Genomic DNA, 26,730 nt, shown 5'->3' with positions numbered 1-26,730 from the left:
TCCTGCTCTTCTCTTTCAGCTTTAAATAAGCAGTCTCATTTCTTACCCTGTTGATCAAATATTGTTGCATGTACAAGTGTTTAATCTCATCCCTTTTCATAATCTCCAGCTCCACTTCAGTTGGATCTGTTCTTTCAAATTCCATGAACTTTGGAATATCTAGATTGAACACTGATGCTTTTGATGATCTAGACAATGAATCACGTGTCGTCAAATCCCCATCCTTTCCAGAAGAGAGTCTGAGGAAGCTTCCAGCTGAGCCTGCAGACGCTGCCTTTTCCACTTGAGGGGCCGTTTCAGCCTGATTTTTCATCTGCTGCTGCTTAAAAGCTAGGAGGGTTTCCTCATCATACTGAAATCTCTTTTCTGGAACTTCTTCTGGGTGTATCTGAGGGATTTGGGGAATGGGGATGTGCTTGGATACGTGAAGAGTCGACTGAATGTTCTTCAGTTCTTGCACCAGGCACTGTATTTCCTCGATGACAGCCACTTTAAGGTCTCGAAGAGAGACAATGCACTTGTTCATGTGCATTTTCTTTGAATAGGCCTGATAAAAAGAACAGGAAGAAAGCAAAATGACAACCTGCTCCCAAAGGGCAGCTTGAAATACAATTTGCTTTTGTCCCTTAACTGGAATGCCTAGCAAAAATTCAAGATAAAAATTTATCTGATGATTCCTGTTCACTACTAAGTTATTTTCTCTAGTTTTTAGGCTTTTCCCCATTTCACCTCTCCATAAGGGGAAGACAGTCTGGATGTGACCTCTGGTGTCCCCCAGCTGGCTTGTAGGGCTGAGTTCCCCCATCCTCCTTCCACCACTCAATGGAAGTCCTTCCTGAGCCCTGTACTCAGCCAGATCCCAGGGAGGGGGAGGCCATTCTTTGGTCAGGAGCACACAGTAACCGTCCTTCCCTGATGAAAACTCAAATCCTATTGGCTTAGACTCACTTAGGGTTGCCCACCTCGGGCCACTTTAGCCTGCTGTCATTCTGTATTTTGGCCACATTCTTTCTGTTACTCCTGTGCAGGCAAGGTCACGATCCTGAATTCCAGTTCCACGTCACACTAAGAGGTTCCTGGACTCTTCCTTGGTTCCTTCTCCACTCATCCGAGCCCACCAATGCCCCTGCCTGCAGTCACAGGTGCCAAACAGGCCCACTGCTCCCTCACTGCCAGCTCTCTCCCCAGGCTGTGTTTCCTAAATGCCCTGACCAGAGCCTCCAGTCACATGCAACCCTGCTCCTGGTGTGCAGTTAGGCAACTAGATGGCCCAAAGGCTGTTAAGAGTAACTTTGCATAAATATACAGGTTAAGAAAAATAAAAGATCAAAAGACATTTCTTCAACTCGTCTTACAAAACTTACCTGTATATTTACTACCTACTGTAACAAGATAGAGGAGATGTTTTACATACCTAAGAAAAAACCTTTAAAGCATTAGGGTTTAAACTCAAAATCCAGCCCTTGGGTGAGTGGGGGACCACTTCTGAAGTACCTGGAGGACCGAGAATTAAGCGGAGAACAAACCCAAACCAGCCTGGTGGCTGTAAGGCCTACCTCTTTTAGGAGCCCAATTTACATACCAAGCCTCTCTTTCTAATTTTCCAAATACCACACACCTAAACACTAGCCACGGACAGGAGAGGTGGGGGAGGAGGAGTGGGGGGGAATGTATAATACATGACTTCTAAAATGCTTGATACTTTTCAGTGACTTTGAACTTAACCATGATAAGAATGACTGTTTATTGACTTTCACCATTACTTTAACCCTATGAAGAAGACTAGACATGTCTTGTCTTACTGTTGTTCATTGGTAGTAATACCTTTTTTTTTAAACAGACAATACAACTGAGGCTTAGGGAGAGTTACATGACTAGCCAAGTTCATATAACTATTAAGTGGCAGAGATTGGAACGGAACTCTGATCTTCTGACTGGTAGAATTGTGTGCTCTGCATTATTTAATGCTGTCATTTTAATAAAATAGATTTCAGTACAATGCAGTTCCATTCAAGACATCACACCTGTCCATCACCTCTACCTGGGCTATAAAATTTCAGGTGGGATGACTGACAAATTGTGATCAAAAGAACATTTCTCTATGACAATGGATGAAACATGATAGTTGAAACAAGAATTGCCTTAGACAAACAGCTAGAAAAACAATCCAAACGGTCACAAATAAAATGTTCAAAATGTCCATTTGATCAGAAAGTTATAGTTATGAGCTATGAAAATTTACTTGTGGCTATGAATTGCCATACCAGGATCTCTGTAGTGCTGGCATGTACAGCATCTTTGCTGAAATAGAAAAAGACACTCCTTCCTCAAGATACTTTGCACTTCCATTTGTCAGAAAATTATAAAATATTCAAACATGCTATATCTGTGGTATGATTGGCACTCTTTTCAATGTGATGCCTTGAAATAGGCAAACTGCACAGCCATACTAGGTGGCCGTATACGAAATTCTCCTCAAAATGGTAGCTCAGATGCCTTCTGAGCCTCTAAGTGTGAAAAGTCACTTGTCAATTCAAAGCAAGGAATTACTATAACAGGGAGAGGAAACTTTAGGATGAAAACAGGTATGAGAAATCAGGATGATTAGAAGCAGTTTGGGGAAATGCAGACAGAATCAAACAGGAATATATTAATTGCTCAGTATTGAGTCACCTACAAAAGTTTGAAAGTCCTTCAAACAAAGGCTAAATACAGTGGTTTATTTTCCTAAGTCTTGGTGGTCCACAGCAGCCAAAAACAATAGCCAACAAAGATGTGTTTGAATTTCCGAGATTCAAAGTTCATAAAATATAATGCCTTCACTCATGAAACTGGTATTGAACCAAGTAATTAATTTGAAGGTTGGTTCTGCCATGTTAACTAAATAGTCATGAATAAATCTCTTATCTTTGGGACTCAATTTCCTCATTTGTAAAAAGGGGCATTATTCTAAATAATCATGAAGGCCTTTTCCAATTCTAAATTTATACGACTATATATCTTTATGGACCAGCTAACAAAATGGGTGGTTTCAGCAGAATTCAATTAAAACAAGAAAATCCAGACTTCCGGGGAAGATGGCTGAAGAGTAAGACGTGGAGATCACCTTCCTCCCCACAGATACACCAGAAATACAGCTACACGTGGAACAACTCCTACAGAACACCTACTGTACGCTGGCAGAAGACCTCAGACCTCCCAAAAGGCAAGAAACTCCCCACGTACCTAGGTAGGGCAAAGCGGAGAGATTCCCGCACAGAGGATCGGTGCCAACCAGCACTCACCAGCCCGAGAGGCTTGTCTGCTCACCCGCCGGAGCGGGCGGCGCTGGAAGCTGAGGCTCGGGCTTCAGTCGGAACGCAGGGAGAGGACTGGGGTTGGCGGCGTGAACACAGCCTGAAGGGGCTAATGCACCACAGCTAGCTGGGAGGGAGTCCGGGAAAAAGTTTGGACCTGCCGAAGATGCAAGAGACTTTTTCTTCCCTCTTTGTTTCCTGGTGCACGAGGAGAGGGGATTAAGAGCGCTGCTTGGAGGAGCTCCAGAGACGGGTGCGAGCCGCGGCTGAAAGCATGGACCCCAGAGACGGGCGTGGGACGCTGGGGCTGCTGCCGCCGCCACGAGGCCTGTGTGCGAGCGCAGGTCACTGTCCACGCCCCCGTCCAGGGAGCCTGTGAAGCCTGTCACTGCCGGGGTCACGGGATCCAGGGACAGCTTCCCTGGGAGAACGCACGGCGTGCCTTGGGCTGGTGCAACGTCAAGCCTGCCTCTGCCGCTGCAGGCTCCACCCGCACTCTGTGCCCCTCCCTGCCCCCCGGCCTGAGTGAGCCAGAGTCACGGAAGCGGCTGCTCCTTTAACCCTGTCCTGTCTGAGTGAAGAACAGACGACCTCCGGCGACCTACACGGAGAGGTGGGGCCAAATCCAAAGCTGAGACCCGGGAGCTGTGAGAACAAAGAAGAGAAAGGGAAATCTCTCCCAGCAGCCTCAGAAGCAGCGGATTAAAGCTCCACAATAAACTTGATGTATCCTGCATCTGTGGAATACATGAATAGACAACGAATCATCCCAAATTGAGGAGTCAGGAGTCAGTGCTGTGCCTCTGAGGTGGGAGAGCCAACTTCAGGACACTGGTCCACAAGAGACCTCCCAGCTCCACATAATATCAACGGTGAAAATCTTCCAGAGATCTCCATCTCAACACCAGCACCCAGCTTCACTAAACGACCAGCAACCTACAGTGCTGGACACCCTATGCCAAACAACTAGCAAGACAGGAACACAATGCCACCCATTAGCAGAGAGGCTGCCTAAAATCATAAAAAGTCCACAGACACCCCAAAATACACCACCAGACGTGGACCTGTCCACCAGAAAGACAAGATGCAGCCTCATCCACCAGAACACAGGCACTAGTCCCCTCCACCAGGAAGCCTACACAACCCACTGAACCAACCTTAGCCACTGGGGACAGACACCAAAAACAACGGGAACTACAAACCTGCAGCCTGCAAAAAGGAGACCCCAAACACAGTAAGATAAGCAAAATGAGAAGACAGAAAAACACACAGCAGGGGAAGGAGCAAGATAAAAACCCACCAGACCTAACAAATGAAGAGGAAATAGGCAGTCTACCTGAAAAAGAATTCAGAATAATGATAGTAAAGATGATCAAAGATTCTATTTCCAAGATCCAAAATCTTGGAAATAGAATAGACAAAATGCAAGAAACAGTTAACAAGGACCTAGAAGAACTAAAGATGAATCAAGCATTGATTAAAAACACAATAAATGAAATGAAAAATACTCTAGATGGGATCAGTAGCAGAATAACTGAGGCAGAAGAACGGATAAGTGAGGTGGAAGATAAAATAGTGGAAATAACTGATGCAGAGCAAAATAAAGAAAAAAGAATGAAAAGAACTGAGGACAGTCTCAGAGACCTCTGGGACAACATTAAATGCACCAACATTTGAATTAGAGGGGTTCCAGAAGAAGAAGAGAAAAAGAAAGGGACTGAGAAAATATTTGAAGAGATTATAGTTGAAAATTTCCCTAATATAGGAAAGGAAATAGTTAATCAAGTCCAGGAGGCACAGAGAGTCCCATACAGAATACATCCAAGGAGAAATATGCCAAGACACATATTAATAAAACTGTCAAAAATTAAACACAAAGAAATCATACTAAAAGCAACAAGGGAAAAACAACAAATAACACACAAGGGAATCCCCATCAGGTTAACAACTGATCTCTCAGCAGAAACTCTACAAGCCAGAAGGGAGTGGCAGGACATAATTAAAGTGATGAAGGAGAAGAACCTGCAACCAAGACTACTCTACCCAGCAAGGATCTCATTCAGATTTGATGGAGAAATTAAAACCTTTACAGACAAGCAAAAGCTGAGAGAGTTCAGCACCACAAAACCAGCTTTACAACAAATGCTAAAGGAACTTCTCTAGGCAAGAAACACAACAGAAGGGAAATACCTACAATAACAAATCCAAAACAATTAAGGAAATGGGAATAGGAACATACATATCAATAATTACCTTAAATGTAAATGGGCTAAATGCTCCCACCAAAAGACACAGATTGGCTGAATGGATACAAAAACAAGACCCATATATATGCTGTCTACAAGAGACCCACTTCAGACCTAGAGACACATACAGATTGAAAGTAAGGGGATGGAAATAGATATTCCATGCAAATGGAAACCAAAAGAAAGCTGGAGTAGCAATTCTCATATCAGACAAAATAGACTTTAAAATAAAGACTACTAGAAGAGACAAAGAAGGACACTACATAATGATAAAGGGATCAATCCAAGAAGAAGATATAACAATTGTAAATATTTATGCACCCAACATAGGAACACCTCAATACATAAGGCAAATACTAACAGCCATAAAAGGGGAAATCGACAGTAACACACTCATAGTAGGGGACTTTAACACCCCACTTTCACCAATGGACAGATCATCCAAAATGAAAATAAATAAGGAAACACAAGCTTTAAATGATACATTAAACAAGATGGACTTAGTTGATATTTATAGGACATTCCATCCAAAAACAACAGAATACACATTTTTCTCAAGTGCTCATGGAACATTCTCCAGGATAGATCATATCTTGGGTCACAAATCAAGCCTTGGTAAATTTAAGAAAATTGAAATTGTATCAAGTATCTTTTCTGACCACAATGCTATGGGACTAGACATCAATTACAGGAAAAGATCTGTAAAAAATACAAACACATGGAGGCTAAACAATACACTACTCAATAACGAAGTGATCACTGAAGAAATCAAAGAGGAAATTAAAAAATACCTAGAAACAAATGACAATGGAGACACGACGACCCAAAACCTATGGGACGCAGCAAAAGCAGTTCTAAGGGGGAAGTTTATAGCAATACAATCCCACCTTAAGAAACAGGAAACATCTCGAGTAAACAACCTGACCCTGCACCTAAAGCAATTAGAGAAAGAAGAACAAAAAAACCCCAAAGTTAGCAGAAGGAAAGAAATCATAAAGATCAGATCAGAAATAAATGAAAAAGAAATGAAGGAAACGATAGCAAAGATCAACCAAACTAAAAGCTGGTTCTTTGAGAATATAAACAAAATTGATAAACCATTAGCCAGACTCATCAAGAAAAAAAGGGAGAAGACTCAAATCAATAGAATTAGAAATGAAAAAGGAGAAGTAACAACTGACACTGCAGAAATACAAAAGATCATGAGAGATTACTACAAGTAACTCTATGCCAATAAAATGGACAACCTGGAAGAAATGGACAAATTCTTAGAAATGCACAACCTGCCAAGACTGACTCAGGAAGAAATAGAAAATATGAATAGACCAATCACAAGCACTGAAATTGAAACTGTGATGAAAAAGCTTCCAACAAACAAAAGCTCAGGACCAGATGGCTTCACAGCCGAATTCTATCAAACATTTAGAGAAGAGCTAACACCTATCCTTCTCAAACTCTTCCAAAATATAGCAGAGGGAGGAGCACTCCCAAACTCATTCTACGAGGCCACCATCACCTTGATACCAAAACCAGGCAAGGATGTCACAAAGAAAGAAAACTACAGGCCAATATCACTGATGAACATAGATGCAAAAATCCTCAACAAAATACTAGCAAACAGAATCCAACAGCACATTAAAAGGATCATACACCATGATCAAGTGGGGTTTATTCCAGGAATGCAAGGATTCTTCAATATACACAAATCAATCAATGTGATACACCATATTAACAAATTGAAGAAGAAAAACCATATGATCATCTCAATAGATGCAGAGAAAGCTTTCGACAAAATTCAACACCCATTTATGATAAAAACCCTGCAGAAAGTAAGCATAGAGGGAACTTTTCTCAACATAATAAAGGCCATATATGACAAACCCACAGCCAACATCGTCCTCAATGGTGAAAAACTGAAACCATTTCCACTAAGATCAGGAACAAGACAAGGCTGCCCACTCTCACCACTCTTATTCAACTTAGCTTTGGAAGTTTTAGCCACAGCAATCAGAGAAGAAAAGGAAATAAAAGGAATCCAAACTGGAAAAGAAGAAGTAAAGCTGTCACTGTTTGCAGATGACATGATACTATGCATAGAGAATCCTAAAGATGCTACCAGAAAACTACTAGAGCTAATCAATGAATATGGTAAAGTAGCAGGATACAAAATTAATGCACAGAAATCTCTGGCATTCCTGTACACTAATGATGAAAAATCTGAAAGTGAAATCAAGAAAACACTCCCATTTACCATTGCAACAAAAAGAATAAAATATCTAGGAATAAACCTACCTAAGGAGACAAAAGACCTGTATGCAGAAAATTATAAGACACTGATGAAAGAAATTAAAGATGATACAAATAGATGGAGAGATATACCATGCTCCTGGATTGGAAGAATCAATATTGTGAAAATGACTCTACTACCCAAAGCAATCTACAGATTCAATGCAATCCCTATCAAACTACCACTGGCATTTTTCACAGAACTAGAACAAAAAATTTCAAAATTTGTTTGGAGAAACAAAAGACCCCGAATAGCTAAAGCAATCTTGAGAACGAAAAACGGAGCTGGAGGAATCAGGCTCCCTGACTTCAGACTATACTACAAAGCTACGGTAATCAAGACAGTGTGGTACTGGCACAAAAACAGAAAGATAGATCAATGGAACAGGATAGAAAGCCCAGAGATAAACCCACACACATATGGTCAACTTATCTTTGATAAAGGAGGCAGGAATGTACAGTGGAGAAAGGACAGCCTCTTCAATAAGTGGTGCTGGGAAAACTGGACAGGGACATGTAAAAGTATGAGATTACATCATTCCCTAACACCGTACACAAAAATAAGCTCAAAATGGATTAAAGACCTAAATGTAAAGACAGAAACTATCAAAATCTTAGAGGAAAACATAGGCAGAACACTCTATGACATAAATCACAGCAAGATCCTTTTGGACCCACCGCCTAGAGAAATGGAACTAAAAACAAAGATAAACAAATGGGACCTAATGAAACTTCAAAGCTTTTGCACAGCAAAGGAAACCATAAACAAGACCAAAAGACAACCCTCAGAATGGGAGAAAATATTTGCAAATGAAGCAACTGACAAAGGATTAATCTCCAATATTTATAAGCAGCTCATGCAGCTCAATAGCAAAAAAACAAACAACCCAATCCCAAAATGGGCAGAAGACTTAAATAGGCATTTCTCCAAAGAAGATATACAGACTGCCAACAACACATGAAAGAATGCTCAACATCATTAATCATTAGAGAAATGCAAATCAAAACTACAATGAGATATCATCTCACACCTGCCAGAATGGCCATCATCAAGAAATCTAGAAACAATAAATGCTGGAGAGGGTGTGGAGAAAAGGGAACACTCTTGCACTGCTGGTGGGAATGTGAATTGGTACAGCCACTATGGAGAACAGTATGGAGGTTCCTTAAAAAACTACATATAGAACTACCATATGACCCAGCAATCCCACTACTGGGCATATACCCTGAGAAAACCATAATTCAAAAAGAGACATGTACCAAAATGTTCATTGCAGCTCTATTCACAATAGCCCGGAGATGGAAACAACCTAAGTGTCCATCATCGGATGAATGGATAAAGAAGATGTGGCACATATATACAATGGAGTATTACTCAGCCATAAAAAGAAACAAAACTGAGCTATTTGTAATGAGGTGGATAGACCTGGAGTCTGTCATACAGAGTGAAGTAAGTCAGAAAGAGAAAGACAAATACTGTATGCTAACACATATATATGGAATTTAAGAAAAAAAATGTCATGAAGAACCTAGGGGTAAAACGGGAATAAAGACACAGACCTACTTGAGAATGGACTTGAGGATATGGGGAGGGGGAAGGGTAAGCTGTGACAAAGTGAAAGAGAGGCATGGACATATATACAGTACCAAACGTAAGGTAGATAGATAGTGGGAAGCAGCCGCATAGCACAGGGAGATCAGCTCGGTGCTTTGTGACTGCCTGGAGGGGTGGGATAGGGAGGGTGGGAGGGAGGGAGACGCAAGAGGGAAGGGATGGGGGAACAGATGTATATATATGACTGAGTCACTTTGTTATAAAGCAGAAACTAATAAAACAAAAAAAACAAACAAAAAAAACCCCAAGAAAATCCAGGGTGTGTGCCTCATTGTCATGAAAGCTATGGGTAAGTACCATAGAGTCGAGGTATCCCAGTTCCTCTTCCTTCTTGGCAGCATTTATTCTCATGTGTTCAGGTATCTTATAGTCTGGGGCTGTCTTCAAATTGAAGTCTCCCATATACAATTGGGCCTCTTTGATGGCTTGAACATCTTTGGGATCTTCATAGTCATCATCAGGTTTACTCTTGTACCTATCAGAAAAACAGAAAACTCAGCCATAAACGTGACAATAAACTCTGATTTGTCTACTTTAGGCATATAATGAAATTTAATCATGAAGCAAAAGCATAATTCTGAGTCTGTGGTGCTGCCTCTTCCTATAGAGCCCAAGATTTTTTTAATGTTAATAGCTATTTTTAAAGCACCTCAAGCAAAATAATAAGTAATAAATAAAAAATAAACAACTAGATGGTGCTGAAATAATCTGAATCATTCTTAGGCTTTGGTTAACTTCAAAGTAATTTAGATCAACATTGTTATTTACTCCCTCAATAGAAATTACACTTTGGATACAGGTTTGTTGTTGTTGTTTTTTAATCACTAAAATGTTAAAGTTTTTAAAAAACATAAGCGACTGTCATAAAGTTTGTCATAACATTTTAAAAAATAGGCATGTGATTCAAAATGATAGCACGAGTATATATGTATTTATCTACCTCTCTTTTCCCACATTCCATGGAAATGGCACTGTGGGGTGTCAAAGGAAGTAAATCACTAGGAAAGTTGAGAATGGGATAGAAAACCATGAGCAAACTAGTGATAGAGATACATTTCTAGAAGACAGAAAGAAGATGAAATTGTATTAACGGATAAACCAGATCAATGAAAACTCTAGTCCCAGATACCCCCAGGAGAAGGCTATAAAAAGAATTGGATTGGGTCTTCTTGATAGAGTTCCTAGGAGGCTCCAAGAAAAGATGGAGCAGGTATGGAGCAGGGAATGGAATGTTAGACACTATTTGGTAAAATTAATTAGAGGATTGAAAAGGAATGCCTGAACCAGTTGAGCCCTCCCAGCTTTCCCATCTACACACATGCAAGGCAGTAGCAACCTTATACATAAACTAAAACTGAAGAACTAATCTCTACAGAAACTGACCTCTCTGCTTGGGAAATACTAAGGTAGCTATGTATGGGTTGGCACCCCACTGGAGGAGATCTTCATTGGGAGAGCCTAACCTACCTAATTCTTTAAAGTGAAGCCTGTCAGTCAACATGAGCATATAGCTTCAGTCAGCCCTTTAGGGGAAAGCAAACATACGTATAGCAGAGGAAACACATGCCATCTAATGTATTAACTGACAATTGTTCATTTGTGTATAACAGCACTAAAAGGAAAGATTAATATTTTTAATGAAAGGAAAGGAAGGAAAGGAAGAAACAAAATACTTCTGCTCTTGCCATGTGAGAGAAACACAGCCCATAATTATCCTCATGCTACAAATAACTAGAACTGAACAAAAATATGTAAAACAACTATGTTCAGACATTGAATGATAAGCAGCACAGGACTGTAATTCCTGAGAAAAGTGAAACAAAATAAGTAATCCTTACTGTCTCCTAGTTTCTGCATGGAGGAAATTACCATACTATGGAGTAGGGTTGGAATCCCAGAAATCAGATTTCACAGAGGCCAGAATGGCTAGAATTTTGTGGAAAAGACTATCAGAGCTACACAAAGAAATCTATATAGAGCTCTCTTGAGTTTTTGGCTGAGTATTAATTTGTACACTTGTAATGTGAATACCATGAAGGTGAACAAAGAACATCTGGGGAAAGTCAAATACTGGGAAGCTGTAAGACAACTAATTCTCATAGTTTACACATGGCTGGGACTTGCTTATGATCCCACCAGCTAAAGAGACCTTGTTAAATGTAGAAGACATTCAGTAGAAACCCCAAAAGAGTCATGCCTTCAAAGTAGGAGAAACAGAAGATTTAGACAATATTATCAATCACCTTGTCCTCATTGACACGTATGGAACAGTACACCCAAGAATACAAGAATACACACTCTTTTTCAAGCACACATTGAACTTTAACTAAGAGACTATATGCAGGCCTATACAATTTCCAATAAATTTAAAAGAATTTAAATCACACAGACTATTTTCACACAGACCACAAAAAATTAAATTAGAAATCAAACAGAAAGATATTTTTTAAAACCTCAAAATATTTGGAAACTAAATAGCACATTTTAAAATAAACCACAAGTCAAGGAAGAAATTACAAGGGATACTAGAAAATATTTTGGACTGAATAATAATGAAAATATATCAAAACTAGTGGAATGCAGCTCAGGGCTTAGAGGGAAATTTTTACTTTAAATACTTACATTAGAAGAAAAGTATAAAATCAAAGTTTACACCTTAAACTTAAACCTCAACAAGAAAGAAAAGAGTTAATTAAACCCAAACTAGAATGAAAGAAATGACATAGAACAGAAATCAGTGACATAGAAATCAGACAAACAGTATTTTTTTAATCTATAACCAAAAGCTAGTTGCTTAAAAAAATTAATAAAATTGATAAACCTCTTGCTGGAATGATCAAGAGAGAAGATACAAATTAACTATGTCAAAAATAAAAGAGGAAAACACAACAGATACTACAGAAATTAAAATAATAATAAGGGAATAGTATTATTTGAACTATATTATGCCAATAAATCTGATGAAATGCACAAATTCCTTGAAAGACACAAATTACCAAAACTGACCCAAGAAGAAATGGAAGATCTGAACAGCACTGTAATAATTTAAATTTTGAGTTTATAATTTACAACCTTCCTTCAAAGAATACTCCAGGTCCAGATGGCTTTACTGATAAGTCTTATCAAATATTTAAGGAAGAAATAATACCAAGCCTAAACAAAGTCTTTCAGAAAATAGAAAAGAAAAACTTCAACTCTTTTTATGAAACCACAGTTATCCTGATAACAACCCAGAGAAGACATTGCATAAAAATAAAACTAGAGAACAATATTCTTCATTAATAAGATACAAAAGTCCTTAACAAATTACTAGCAAATCAAATCCAGCAAAATATTTTTTGAAAATATCAAGTCTATTTTATTTTACTGTTTCATTGAGATATAATTGACATACAATATTGTATTAGTTTAAGGTATACAACATAATGATTTGATATGTGTATATAGCAAAACATTTACCACAATAAATTTAGTTAACATCTATCACCACACACTGTTATAATTTTTTCCTTATGCTTAGAATTATTAAGATTGACTCTCTCAGCTCAAATACACAAAACAGTATTGTTAATAGTCACCATGTGGTAAGTTACATTCCCAGAACTTATTTATCTTATAACTGCAAGTTTGTATTTTTGACCACTTTTACCCATTTCTCCCATCCCCCCCAACACCCCTTGCCTCTAGCAACCACCAATCTGCTGTTTCAATAAGGTCAGATTTTTTTAGATTCCACATACAAGTGAGATCATATAGTATTTATCTTTCTCTGTCAAACTTGTTTCACTTAGTATAATGCCCTCAAGGTCCATTTGTGTTGTCACAAATGGCAGGGCTGCTTTCTTTTTTTATAGCTGAATAATATTCTGTTGTACAGTATATATGTGCCACAACTTTTTTTAATCCATTCATCCATCAGTGGAGATTTAGGTTGTTTTCCTGTCTTGGCTATTACAAATACAATGAATATGGGGGTACAGATATCTCTGAGATAATGATTTTATCTCCATTGTATATATAACAAGGAGTGGAATTGCTGGATTATATGGTAGTTCTATTTTTAATTTTTTGAGGAATCCCCACACTGTTTTCCATAGTGGCTACACCAACTTATGTTCCCACCAACAGTACACAAGGATTCTCTTTTCTCCACACCCTCACCAACAGTTGTTATCTCTTGTCCTTTTGATGACAGACATTCTAACAGGTGTGAAATGGTATTTCATTGTGGGTTTGATTCGCATTTCCCTGATGATTAGTGATGCTGAACACTTTCACATACCTGTTGGCCATCTGTATGCCTTCTTTGGAAAAATGTCTATTTAGTTCCTCTGTCCATTTTTATTTTATTTTATTTGTTATTGAGTTGTATGAGTTCTTTATACATTTTGGATATTAACTCCTTATCAGATATATGATTGCAAATATTTTCTCCCATTCCATGAGTTGCCTTTTCATTTTGTTGATGGTTTCCTTTGATGTACAGAAGCTTTTTATTTAATGTAGTACAGTTATTTATTTTTTGTTTTTATTGCCTTTGTTTTTGATGTTAAATCCAAAACAAATCATTGCAAGGCTGATGTCATGGAGCTTACCACCTATTTTTTCCCTAGAGTTTTATGGTTTCAGGTCTTACATTCAAGTCTTTAATCCATTTTAGGTTTCTTTTTTTGTATGCTGTGAGATAGTGGTCCAGTTTTCCCAGCCCCATTTATTGAAGAGACTCTCTTTCCTCATTGCATATTCTTGGCTCCTTTGTCTTAAATTGACCATATACGCATGGGTTTATTTCTGAGCTCTCTATTCTATTTTATTAGCCTATATATCTCTTCTTATGCCAGCACCATACTGTTTTGATTGCTACAGCTTTGTAATATAGTTTTGAAATCAGGGAGTGTGATACCTCCAGCTTTGATCTTCTTTCTCAAGATTGCTTTGGTTTCTTGGGGTCTTTGGTTCTGTACAATATTTAGTATTTTTTTCCATTTCTATGGAAAATGCTATTGGCATTTTGATAGGGGTTGCACTGAATCTGTAGATTGCTTTAGATACTATGGATATTTTAACAATACTATGTCTTCTAATCCATAAGCACAGAATACCTTTCCATTTATTTGTGTTTTCTTTTATTTCTATCTCACTGTTCTTATACTCTTTGGTGTACAGATATTTTACCTCCTTGGTTAAATTTATTTCTTAGTATTTTATTCTTTTTGATGTGGTTGTAAATTTGATTTCTTTCTTAATTTCTCTTTCTGATAGTTCATAATTGGTGTATAGGAACACAACTGATTTTTGTGTATTGATTTTGTATCCTGCAACTTTATTGAATTTGTTTATTAGTTCTAATGGTATTTTGGTGGAGTCTTTAAGATTTTCTTTATATAATATGACATCTGCAAACAGAGATGGCTTTACTTCTTCTTTTGGATGCCTTTTATTTCTTTTCTTGCCTAACTACTCTGGCTAGAACTTTCATTCTTATGTTGAATAGAAGTAACAATAGTGAGTATCCTTGTCTTGTTCCTGACCTTAGAGGGAAAGCTTTCAGCTCTTCACCATTGAGTATAATGTTAGCTGTGGGTTTGTCATATATGGCCTTTATAATGTTGAGTTATGTTCCTGCTATATCCAGTGTGCTGTGAGTTTTTATTACGAATGGACGTTGAACTTGGTCAATGCTTTTTCTGCAGCTATTGAAATGATATGATTTTTATCTTTTGTTAATGTGATATGTCACACTGATTTGTGGATGTTCAATCATCCTTGTATCCCTAGAATAAATACCACTTGATCATGGTATATTATCCCTTTAATATGTTGTTGAATTCAGTTTACTAAATTTGTTGAGGATTTTTGCATCTATGTTCATCAGGGATACTGATGCAAAGAAGGGTATGTGTGTGTGACAGAGAGAAAGGGAGATGGAAGCAGAGAGAGCAAGACAGAGTGAGCCAGAGAGTAAAAAGAGCTAGTAAGCTTTTGAAATCTCCACAGATTAAATTTCCACTGATGCCTGAGCTTGGTGGAGCAGCTCAAAAATGATTGAGTAACTGCTGTCTAAAGTAAACCTCATAGAAGCAGAATTCAGTAGCTTCTCCTAAGGCAACACCAGGTTTAGGATTCTGGTCCAAGGTGGTGACATATGAGGCTCCTGAACTCACCATCTCCTACAGACACACCAAATCTACAGCTATTCACAGTATAATTACCTCTGAAAGAAGTTCAGAAACTAGCTGAATGATTCCCACACGTTGGTTAATGAAAAAATACACATATTGAAATGGATCTTGGCACACTCTCAGCCACTGGGGGTCATTAAGAACAAAGAATATGCCTTGGATAATCACAAAGGTCTAAGAGACAATGAAGATCTCAGGCCAGACTGAAAGATAAGGCTCATCTCCCATGAGACCAGATGACTGTACTACTGTAAACTACTGTAAAGAATCTGGAAAAAAGCTACTACACCAAGTAAGCTTAGCAACATCATTAGATTAAAGATAAATATGAGAAAAATCAATTGAGAGGAGTTCCACTTCCAGGAAGATGGAATAGACCCACATTTTGCTACTTTTTCCAGCAAGCAGAAAACCCTGGACATTATATATAAAGTAAATATAAGAAGATTCTGAAAGGTGAAAAGGAGGTAGGCCACAAAAAACCTTGGGACCCAAGGAAGTATATGATGGCAAGTTCTCCGGGTTTTATTTTTGCCTTGTATATCTCAGAACTTGGAGCTAAAGAAAACAGAAACTCATGTCATATGATCTGTCAATCCCACTCCTGGACATATATTTGGACAAAATATAATTCAAAAAGATACATGCAGGGCTTCCCTGGTGGCACAGTGGTTGAGAGTCCTCCTGCCGATGCGGGGGATGCGGGTTCGTGCCCCTGTCCGGGAAGATCCCACATGCCGCGGAGCGGCTGGGCCCGTGAGCAATGGCTGCTGAGCCTGCGCGTCTGGAGCCTGTGCTCTTCAACGGGAGAGGCCACAACAGTGAGAGGCCCGCGTACCGCAAAAAAAAAAAAAAAAAAAAAAAAAAGATACATGCACCTCTATGTTCATAGCAGCACTATTCACAATAGCCAAGACATGGAAACAACCTAAATGTCCATTGACAGATTAATAGGTAAAGACGATGTGGTACACATACACAATGAAATACTACTCAGCCATAAAAAGAATGAAGTAATGCCATTTGCAGCAACATGGGTGGACTTAGATATTATCATACTAAGTGAAGTTAAGTCAGAAAGAGAAAGACAAATACCGTAAGGTATCCCTTAGAAGTGGAATCTAGAATATGACACAAATGAACCTATCTATGAAACAGAAACATACTCACAGACATAGAGAACAGACTTGTGGTTGTCAAAAGGGAGGGGGCATGGGGGAGGGATGGATAGGGAGTTTGGGGTTAGCAGATGCAAACTATTTTATATAGAATGGATAAACAACAAGGTCCTACTTTATAGCACAGGGAAGTATATTCAATATCTTGTGATAGGGGCTTCCCTGGTGGTGCAGTGGTTGAGAATCCACCTGCCAATGCAGGGGTCACAGGTTCGAACCCTGGTCTGGGAAGATCCCACATGCCGCAGAGCAACTAGGCCCGTGAGCCACAACTACTGAGCCTGTGCGTCTGGAGCCTGTGCTCTGCAACAAGAGAGGCCATGATAGTGAGAGGCCTGTGCACCACAATGAAGAGTGGCCCCTGCTTGCTGCAACTAGAGAAAGCCCTCTCACAGAAACGAAGACCCAACACAGCCAAAAAACATAAATAAATAAATTAATTTAAAAAAAAGAAATCTATAAAAAAAATCTTGTGATAAACCATAATGTCTCAATATATAAAAAAGAATGTATATAAATGTATAACTGAATCACTTTGCTATACAGCAGAAATCAACACAACATTGTAAGTCAACTATGCTTCAATTAAAAAAAAAGAAAGAAAACAGTAACTCAGAAACCCCAGTGTGTTTAGACAACAAAAGCCCAACAAAATCCTTCTCTCTCTAGCTAAAGCATCAAGAACAGAATGGCGAGAGAAAAAACTTGTAGACACTAAACTCTCTACTCCAGCCAATTCCACAGAAAAAAAAAATGTGGTGCTACTTCCACCCATGCCAGCAAAGGCCAAGTGGGAGTCTAAACTTCCTCCATCACCAGGCTTTAACAAGGCAACGCAACCCCAACAGAGTGGTGTTAGAGAAAGTGAGTCCTGGGAACCAGGACTTTCATCACCAGTGTGTGGAACAAACCTCCCTACCACAGTGTGAGTGGAGACCCCAAAGGGAATCTGGACTTCCACTCCTGCCTAGCAGTAACAAGGTGATCTACCCCTCCCCCTCCCTGCTGCAGTTGTGTGTGAGGAGCCCTAGTAGAGAGTAATGATTTTCACCATGCTCCACAGTAACAGTGGAGGTCAACTGGAGAGCAAAGTGGTATTAGTGGGAGCCCAGTGGAATCTGGAGCACCAACTTTGACCAGCGAGTAGACCCTTCCTTCCTAAGGTGTCAACTGGAGAAGAATGGGTAACCTGGACTTCTATACTCATAATAAGATGGCACTCCTCCTTATCCTGCTGAAATCAGAGAAAGTCAGCTAAAACAGACTGTGATTAGTCATGTATTCATAATGTAATACCTAGAGCAAACACTAAAAAGCTACACAAAATGATGCACTCAAAAACATTACAGATTAATCGTATTGGAACTCTAAAATATTCAAGTAACCACAGGAAAGCAAGAAAAAGAAGAAAAATGAAAAATAGAGAATAGAAAACAAAATATAAAATAGCAGATATAAGTCCTAAACATTGATAATTACATTAAGTGTAAATGGTCTAAATACACCCAGTGAAGAACTGAGATTGACAGAGTGGGTTTAAAAACATAACCCAACTATATGCTGTCAAAAACACACTAAAGTCAAATGTAGCTATATGAGCAGATTGAAATAAAAGAATGAAAAGTTACACCATCAGTACTGAATGCTTCTCCCCTAAGATCAGGAACAACTTGTGGACACCAGCTCTCCCTATGCTATTTCAACATGGTACTGGAAGTCTTAGCCAGTGCAGTAGGAAAGGAAAAGAAAAGAAGAGGCAAACAGATTGGATACAAAGAAATAAAACTGTCTCTATTCACAGATTACATGATTGTCTACACAGAAATTCCCAAGGAACCTACAAAAATATTCTCAGAACTAATATGACAGTTCAGCAAGTTTACAGAATACCAGATAAACCTACAAAATACAATTTTATTTCTATACCATGAACACATAGGTATCAAAATTAAAAACAATACCATTTACAATTGGTCCCAAAAGTGAAATATCTGTGTGTAAATCTAACAAGATATATATAGGACTTTTATATTAAAAACAACAAAACACTGATGAAATCAAAGGAGATCTAAGTAAATGTAGAGTCATACCATGTCCATGGATTAGAAGACAACATAATAAATATGTCAATTCTCCACAAACTCATAAACAGGATTAAAATAATTCCTAAAGAATTTCAGCAAGATTTTTGGGGGGTAAATATATGATTTATATGGAAAGGCAAAATAACTAGAATGGTTAAAATAATTTTGAAAAAGAAGAATAAGATGAAAGGAATCAGTTTACCCAATTTCAAGACTTATTACATAGCTACAGTAATCAAGACACTATGGTATTGGCAAAGGGATAGACATATAGATTAATGGAACAGAAAGCGAACCCAGAAATAGACCCACACAAATATGCCTAAATAATTTCTGACAAAGGTGCAAAAGCAATTCAATGGAGGAAAGAGAGCCTTTTCAACAAATGGTGTTAGAGCAATTAGACATCCACAGGCAAAAAAAAAAAAAAGATGAAATTACATCTAAATCCCACATTTTACACATCTTACACAAAAATGAACACCAAAATGGATCATAGACTTAAATGTAAAATGTAAAACTATAAAACCTTTAGAAGAAAAATAGGAGAAAATCTTTGGGACCTATGGCTAGGCAGAGTTCTTAGACCTGATACCAAAAACAAGATTCATAGGAAAAAAAAATCAATAAATTGTCTTCAACCTAATTAAAAACTTTTGCTCTGAAAAAGATCCTGTTAAGGGAATAAAAAGACAAGCCACAGACTAGGAGAAAATATTTGCAAATAAAATATCCAACACAGTACTCATGTCTAGAATATACAAAGAACTCTCAAAAGTCAACAGTATAAGATAAACACTGTTATCTGAACATGAGCAAAAGACATGAAGAGATATTTAACCAAAGATATAAAGGTGGAAAACAAATAAATGAAAAGATGTGCTTGTTAAATGAAAGTACCTTTAGAGACCTAAAGATGAAGGCCCAAACTATAAGATGTTAGAAGAACGTACAGGAGTAATATCTTCTTAATGTTGGGATAGAAAATAATTTCTTAATTCTTAAAAATCACTGAATATATTAGTAAAATGAAATTCCTAGACCTGAAACTCAAGGGGTCACTGAAGGTCCACCACAGTATCACCACCCTGAAAGATCCACCTAACTTGACTTTAATATCTCTATCGGTTTCTATTTCTTTTAGTTCTTTATTTAAATACCAATGTCAATAAATGTAAAGATTTTAAAAGACATTTTGAGACTCATTAAAACAAAAGATTTCAGGTAAAAAAACTTACATTTCCTCCCATTCTTTTTTTCGCTGCTGAATTTTCAGTTGGGCCCTTTCAGCCTTTAATATAAGTTTCCTTGTTTTCTCAATTTGATTTTCCACCATAATTTCACTTAGGGTTTTAGGTCGAAATTTCTTCCCTTTTTCTATGATTGATTCTTCTGGCACACTAATACTCCCACCTGTACAGAGAGTCAACATTTTTTTTCAATCTTTTTTAAACATCAAAATAAAACTTTCAAATATTGTTTTTAACCTGCCACATTTTAAAAATCCAAGAATATAATGAATCTGTAATATATATAATAATTTGCAGTATATATTAAGCAACTACCATGAATTAAATCCCATAAGTATTTTAGAATACCAAAATAAAGAGATCTAAATCACAATTTTTGCTCCTCCGAACCTTATTAAAAAGTTGGTGAGATAACAATTAGAGAACAAGATAATGAATAACAGACCACTGACAGATATTGGGAAGCAGGGAAAGAGTGTCTGTAACATGATGATCGGGGAAGGGAAAAGCAAGTGAGTCCTATTTGACATGTATAATTTAAGGTGACATATACCAACTGCAGTGGTCTGTGACCAATCAAAAAACTGGTCAGAAACACAAAAATCTAGAATTTAAAAATTATGGGCTTTATCACAGACACATGAAAAAATGCTCAACATCACTAGTCATCAGGGAAATGCAAATCAAAACCACAATGAGATATCACCTCACACCTGTCAGAATTGCTGTTATCAAAAAGACGACAAATAACAAGTGTTGGTGAGGAGATAGAGAAAAGGAAACCTTTGTGCACTGCTGGTAGGAATGTAAATTAGTGCAGCCACTATAGAAAACAGTATGGGGGTTCCTCAAAAATTAAAAATAGAACTACCATATGACCCAGGAATTCTACTTCCGGATATTTTTCCAAAGGGAAAAAAACCCACTAATTCAAAAAATATATGTGCCCCTATGTTCACTGCAGCATTATTTACAATAGCCAAGATATGGAAGCAACCTAAGTGTCCATCGATAGGTGAACAGATAAAGAAGATGTGGTATACATATATATGTTATACACACACACAATGGAATATTACTCAGCCATAAAAAAATAACATCTTGCCATTTGTGACAACATGGATGACCTAGAGGGTATTAGACTGAAATAAGTCAGACAAAGAAAAATACTGCATGATTTCTCTAATATGTGGAATCTAAAAAACAAAACAAATGAACAAACATAATAAAACAGGAACAGACTCATAGATATAGAAAACAAACAGCTGGTTGCCAGAGGGGAGGGGGAGAGGGGATGAACTAGGTGAGGGAGATCAAGAGGTACAAACTTCCAGTTACAAAATAAATGAGTCTGGGGATGAAATGAACAGCATAGGAAACACAGTCAATAACGTAGTAATAATTTTGTATGGTAACAGATGATAACTAGACTTATTATGGTGATCATTCTGTAATGTATAGAAATATGGAATCACTATGTTGCATACCTAGAACTAACAGTTTTGTAGGTCAATTATACTTCTATAACAATTAATTAATTAAAATAATTGACTTTATCAGTTATAAGTATCTACTGGGGGAATTACTCTATTTATGTTCAAGTTGCATAGAGATATACTTTGGATATACACAAAAATGTTAAATAATATGGATGGTCATATAGTTACAAGCTACCATTTCATTTCATATTTCAAATATATGGCACCATGGTAAAATAATAGTTTAATGTGGCCTGAGTGGCCACAGAAAGGCTTTATAGTAAAAGTGTAATTTGTATATATAAAATAGATAACCAACAAGGTCCTACTGTATAGCACAGGGAACTATACTCAATATTTTGTAATAACCAATAAGGGAAAAGAATCTGATAAAGAATATAAATATAACAATCACTGTGCTGTACACCTGAAACTAACACAACATTGTAAATCAACTATACTTCAATTAAAAAAATAAAAGTATAATTTGATCTGAATCCCCAAGGACTGGGGAGAATTCAGAGGGGAGAGGAGTGAATTGGTCACTCCATCAGGAACCTGGATGTGGAAGTTTCAGACATAATTAGGAAGCAACAAGCAGGACAATAAGCTAAACGTGCCAATCACGCAGTATGAGAATGAGCTATTGGAAATAAATTAGGGATATTGTGGAAGGATTAAATATGGGGATAATGGTTTCAGATTTTATCCTAGAGTCAGAAAGAAGCCATTAAAGGTTTCTCAATGAAGAGAGTGAACCAGTATTAAGGTCAGTACTGTATCCTGGGCACTAGTCTAGATCTGGCCAGGCTACAGTGACCTTTATCTTTGACTGGGCTCTGCAAGCCATTCCCAGAATTCCTGTCTTCCTCCTACTCACCTGCAGTCATCCTGCAGGCAGTCACAAAAGGCAGGGCGCAGGGATTAGAGGCACTATTTTCACATCTGTATTCTCAGCTCATCACTCTGTTTAAAGCATACGCTCTTGGAAAAGAGTGTGAAATGCTGTGTTCTAGCCCTACCCTCTGGGATGGGGCCCAGGAATCTGGGAACAAACACTGCCTAGGAAAACTAGCATCTGGGGAAATCCTAGATTTAAGAACAGCTGGATATGGGAAGTGCTCACAAAAAGATAATTCAACTTTGAAATTTTAATAACTAGGGATTTAAAAGCCTTCTTGTCATTTAGGTTACCTGTATCTCTCTGACTGTCCTTTCTTCCAGTTCCTTCTTTTTCAAACCTCTCAAATTTGCTCGCTCTTCTCTCCGATTGACTTGGCCGTTTGGATTTGGAGTATTTAGAGGGCTTCACAAGCCTATAGGAGGATATCTTGTGATCACTTTGTATGGCATGAACCACAATAGTATCGCTTTCCAATGAATCACGAAATCTGAAGGAAAAAAAAGTATTTGCAATCATCACCATTTTAATCATGCTGCATGATTATTACATGATAAGATCACAATGTACTATGCTGATAAATGATACCATTATATCACGCTGGATCCAAAATTCAACCATGCATATACCAACCCAACAAGGATGTAGTGGAAGTTGAATAGGACTTGGTTAAAGAGCAAGTAGAATTTTCTTCTTAATGAAAATACTAAACATCTCATTATAAACAGTATAATACCATTGTTTTGATAGTATGAAGAGTCAAAAATTTTCAGACTGCAGTTTAAAGGTAAATGGATTATATCAAACTCTGAGGAAATGTAATTCATCTTCCTATCTATTATCTCATTTATTATATATAATATTTCATATATTACATATACGATAGATAACAGGTGGTGATACATGTATGTACATATTACCCTATTTGTCTTTATAAAAAACATTAAGCTCAGGAATCTGTACTACTCTCCAGTTCAACTTTCTCTTATAGCTCATAGACATCTATCTTTTAAAAGTTCTTCATCAATTTAATTGCTGTTATTTTTTGCTGGTTCACAATTATTTCCTCATCTTTTTATGTCTAAGTTGATTTATAGATTCAATGTAATTCCAATCAAAATCCTAGGTTTTGTCGTGAAAGTTGACAAACTTATTCTGTGCAAAGGACCTAAGCAATATTGAAGGTGAAGAACAATCCAGAGGGTTCATAATATCAGATGTCAAGAATAATTAAGGTCTTGTGACACTAGCACAAAAACAGACAGCCAATGGAATAAAATGAAGTGTTTAGAAACAGACCCACATATGTGTGGTTACCGGATTTTTGACAAAAGCATCACTACAATCTAGTAAGGAAAGGATGGTCTTTTCAGTGAATGACAGTGGGCCAACTGGATATCCATATAGAAACAAAAGACACTTGATCTCTATCTTACACCACCCACAAAAATTACCCAAGATAGATAAAGGCAAAACAGTAGAGCTTCTAAAAGAAAATGGAGAATTATTTCATGAATTGGGAATAGGCAAAGATTCCTTAACTACAACATAAAAGCACTAACCATAAAAAGTTAGTGAAAATATTGATAAATTATAAAGGAAAACATTGATAAACTAAACTTTATTAAAATTAAAAACTTCTGTTCAAAAAGATACTATAATGAGGATGAAAAGACAAGCCACAGAGTAGAGCAAGATATTTTACATGTATGCATACACACACATAGATATGTCATATATACATGTCATGGGTATGATGAGACTCATCCAGAATATAAGTCCCACAACCCAATTTTTAAATGAACAAAAGACTTGAGCAAACCCCTAACAAAAGAGAATATAAAAATAACCAATAAGTATAGGAAAAGGGACTGAAGATCGTCACTCATCTGGAAAATGCCAATTTAAATCACACTGAGACACTACTACAGAATAGCTGAAATTTAAAGAGCTGACAATGCCCAGTGATGGCAAGCATGAGTGTTATGGGTTGAATTGTGTCCCCCAAAAAGAATATGAAGTCCTAACCCCCAGGCACCTCAGAATATGACCTTATCTGGAAATAAGTTCTTAACAGAGGGAATCAAGTTAAAATGAGATCATTAGGGTGGATCCTAATCCAACATGACTGGTGTCCTCATAAAAGGAGAAAAGTTGGACAAGCACAGAGGCAATATTATACGAAGAGACACAGAGAGAACACCATGTGAAGACAGAAGATTTAGAGTGATGCATCTACAAGCTAAGAAACACCAAAGATTGCTGGCCAAGCCATCAGAAGCTCACAAAAAGGCATGGAACAGATTCTCCCTCCCAGCTCTCAAAAGAAACCAATTTAGTCAACAGTTCGATTTTGGTCCCCACAATTATCAGATAATAAATGTCTGTTATTGTAAGCCAGCCTGTCTGTGGTACTTTGTTATGGAAGCCCTAGAAAATGAATACAATGGGAATCAATTGGAATTCTCATACATTGATAATCAGAGTACAAATAAATTGAGCCATTTTGGAGAACTGTTTGTCAGTGTCTAATAAAGCTAAACATGCTTAGAACCTACAGTCTAGCAGTTCCACTCCTGATTATATAGCAAACAGAAATAAGTGCTTATGTCCACCAAAAGACATGCACAAGAATGTCAGCATTATTCATCGAAGCCAAAAAATAGGAACAACTCAAATATTAGCAGTTAAATGGATTAATAAATTGTGGTATAACCATTTAATAGAATATTACAAAGCAATGAAAATGAATGAAGTACTGCTACCTGCATCAACATGGGTAATCTTAGGCATGATACTGAATAAAGAAGCCAGATACAAAAGTGTTCATACTGCAGCTTTCCATGTATATGAAGTTCACAGACACAACTAATCTACGGTGATAAACATTCATCTTTGGAGAGTAAATATTATCGGGAGGAGGCCATGAGGGAAATTTCTGGAGTGTTATAATAGTTATTTTATTTTTTTAATTTTTTTGAGTTTTTATTTCTTTTTTTGGCTGTGTTAGGTCTCCGTTGCTGTGCTTGGGCTTTCTCTAGTTGTGGCGAGCGGGGGCTACTCTTTGTTGCCATGCACAGTCTTCTCATTGTGGTGGCTTCTCTTGTTGTGGAGCACCAGCTCTAGGCACGTGGGCTCAGTTGTGGCTCGTGAGCTCTAGAGTGTAGGCTCAGTAGTTGTGGTGCACAGGCTTAGTTGCTCTGGGGCATGTGTGATTTTCCCAGACCAGGGCTCGAACCCATGTCTCTTGCATTGGCAGGTGGATTCTTAACCACTGCGCCACCAGGGAAGCCCCTTTGGCTCTATTTTAATTTTGACTTTCTAATATATACATGCTCATGTGTTAGTTATAAAATAAATCGTTTGTTAAAAACTGAAAGTAGGGCTTCCCTGGTGGCACAGTGGTTGAGAGTCTGCCTGCTGATGCAGGGGACACGGGTTCGTGCCCCGGTCTGGGAAGATCCACATGCCGCGGAGCGGCTGGGTCCGTGAGCCATGGTTGCTGAGCCTGCGCGTCCGGAGCCTGTGCTCCGCAACGGGAGAGGCCACAACAGTGAGAGGTCTGCGTACAGCAAAAAAAAAAAAACAAAAAAAAAACCCGAAAGTAAATATGTATGACATAATTTGGTTTGCAAAAAATTTCGCAGACTTAAACTAGGAAGGAGTGAGCTCAGGAGATCAGTAGCACTGACAAGAGGATTCCTTGAGATTTTAGGAGTTAGTAGGTACTTCAGGAGACCTCTTAATCTGACCACTTCAACAAAGCCACTGGAAACGACTTTCTTCAAATATATGCTCTCAAACATCTTAACTTGCAGGAAATATGGATCCTACCTATTCTGTAGCTTCATTAGGCCAAGTTGGTGTTTCTCTTTTTCCCAAGCTAATTCCTTTTCCACTTGTTGAATTTTATTAGCTGTTTTCCTGTCAATCTCAGCACGAATTTTGGAATCTAGATCAAAATCCTGCAGATAAGTAGATTTGTTCATCAAAATGGGTATCTTTATCGATGGACTTTATCAATCCTATTTCATACATAAATACAGATTTTTAAGGTTTGTCCTCAATTTTATGCCACATCATAACTGTCTCCTAAGTATCATAAACTCTCATTCTAGAAAAAAACAACATACTTTTGATTTTACTGTCACAAAATATGGAGAAAACTTCCCAGAAATAATTAACAACGATGAAAATACAGTTACATATTAAAA

The 26,730-nt window shown here is 37.7% G+C and overlaps 1 protein-coding gene across 1 annotated transcript in view; it reads right to left on the bottom strand.

The window, feature by feature from the left end:
- CFAP44 (cilia and flagella associated protein 44) overlaps window positions 1-26,730 on the bottom strand; it is a gene marked incomplete at its 3' end in the record, with an annotated part of 119,728 nt that overhangs the window by 28,807 nt on the left and 64,191 nt on the right. The window contains exons 21-25 of the mRNA XM_079705553.1: window positions 26,351-26,481; window positions 22,810-23,006; window positions 20,126-20,300; window positions 9,741-9,918; window positions 47-547 (exon numbers count right to left, since the gene is read on the bottom strand). Of these exons, the coding sequence (XP_079561679.1) occupies window positions 47-547; window positions 9,741-9,918; window positions 20,126-20,300; window positions 22,810-23,006; window positions 26,351-26,481 (1,182 nt within the window). The remainder of the gene's footprint in view (window positions 1-46; window positions 548-9,740; window positions 9,919-20,125; window positions 20,301-22,809; window positions 23,007-26,350; window positions 26,482-26,730) is intronic.

The sequence above is a fragment of the Hyperoodon ampullatus genome (genome assembly GCF_949752795.1).
Source record: "Hyperoodon ampullatus genome assembly, chromosome: 5".
Taxonomy (NCBI): Eukaryota; Metazoa; Chordata; class Mammalia; order Artiodactyla; family Ziphiidae; genus Hyperoodon; species Hyperoodon ampullatus.
This window is presented reverse-complemented; position numbering and strand designations above follow the sequence as displayed.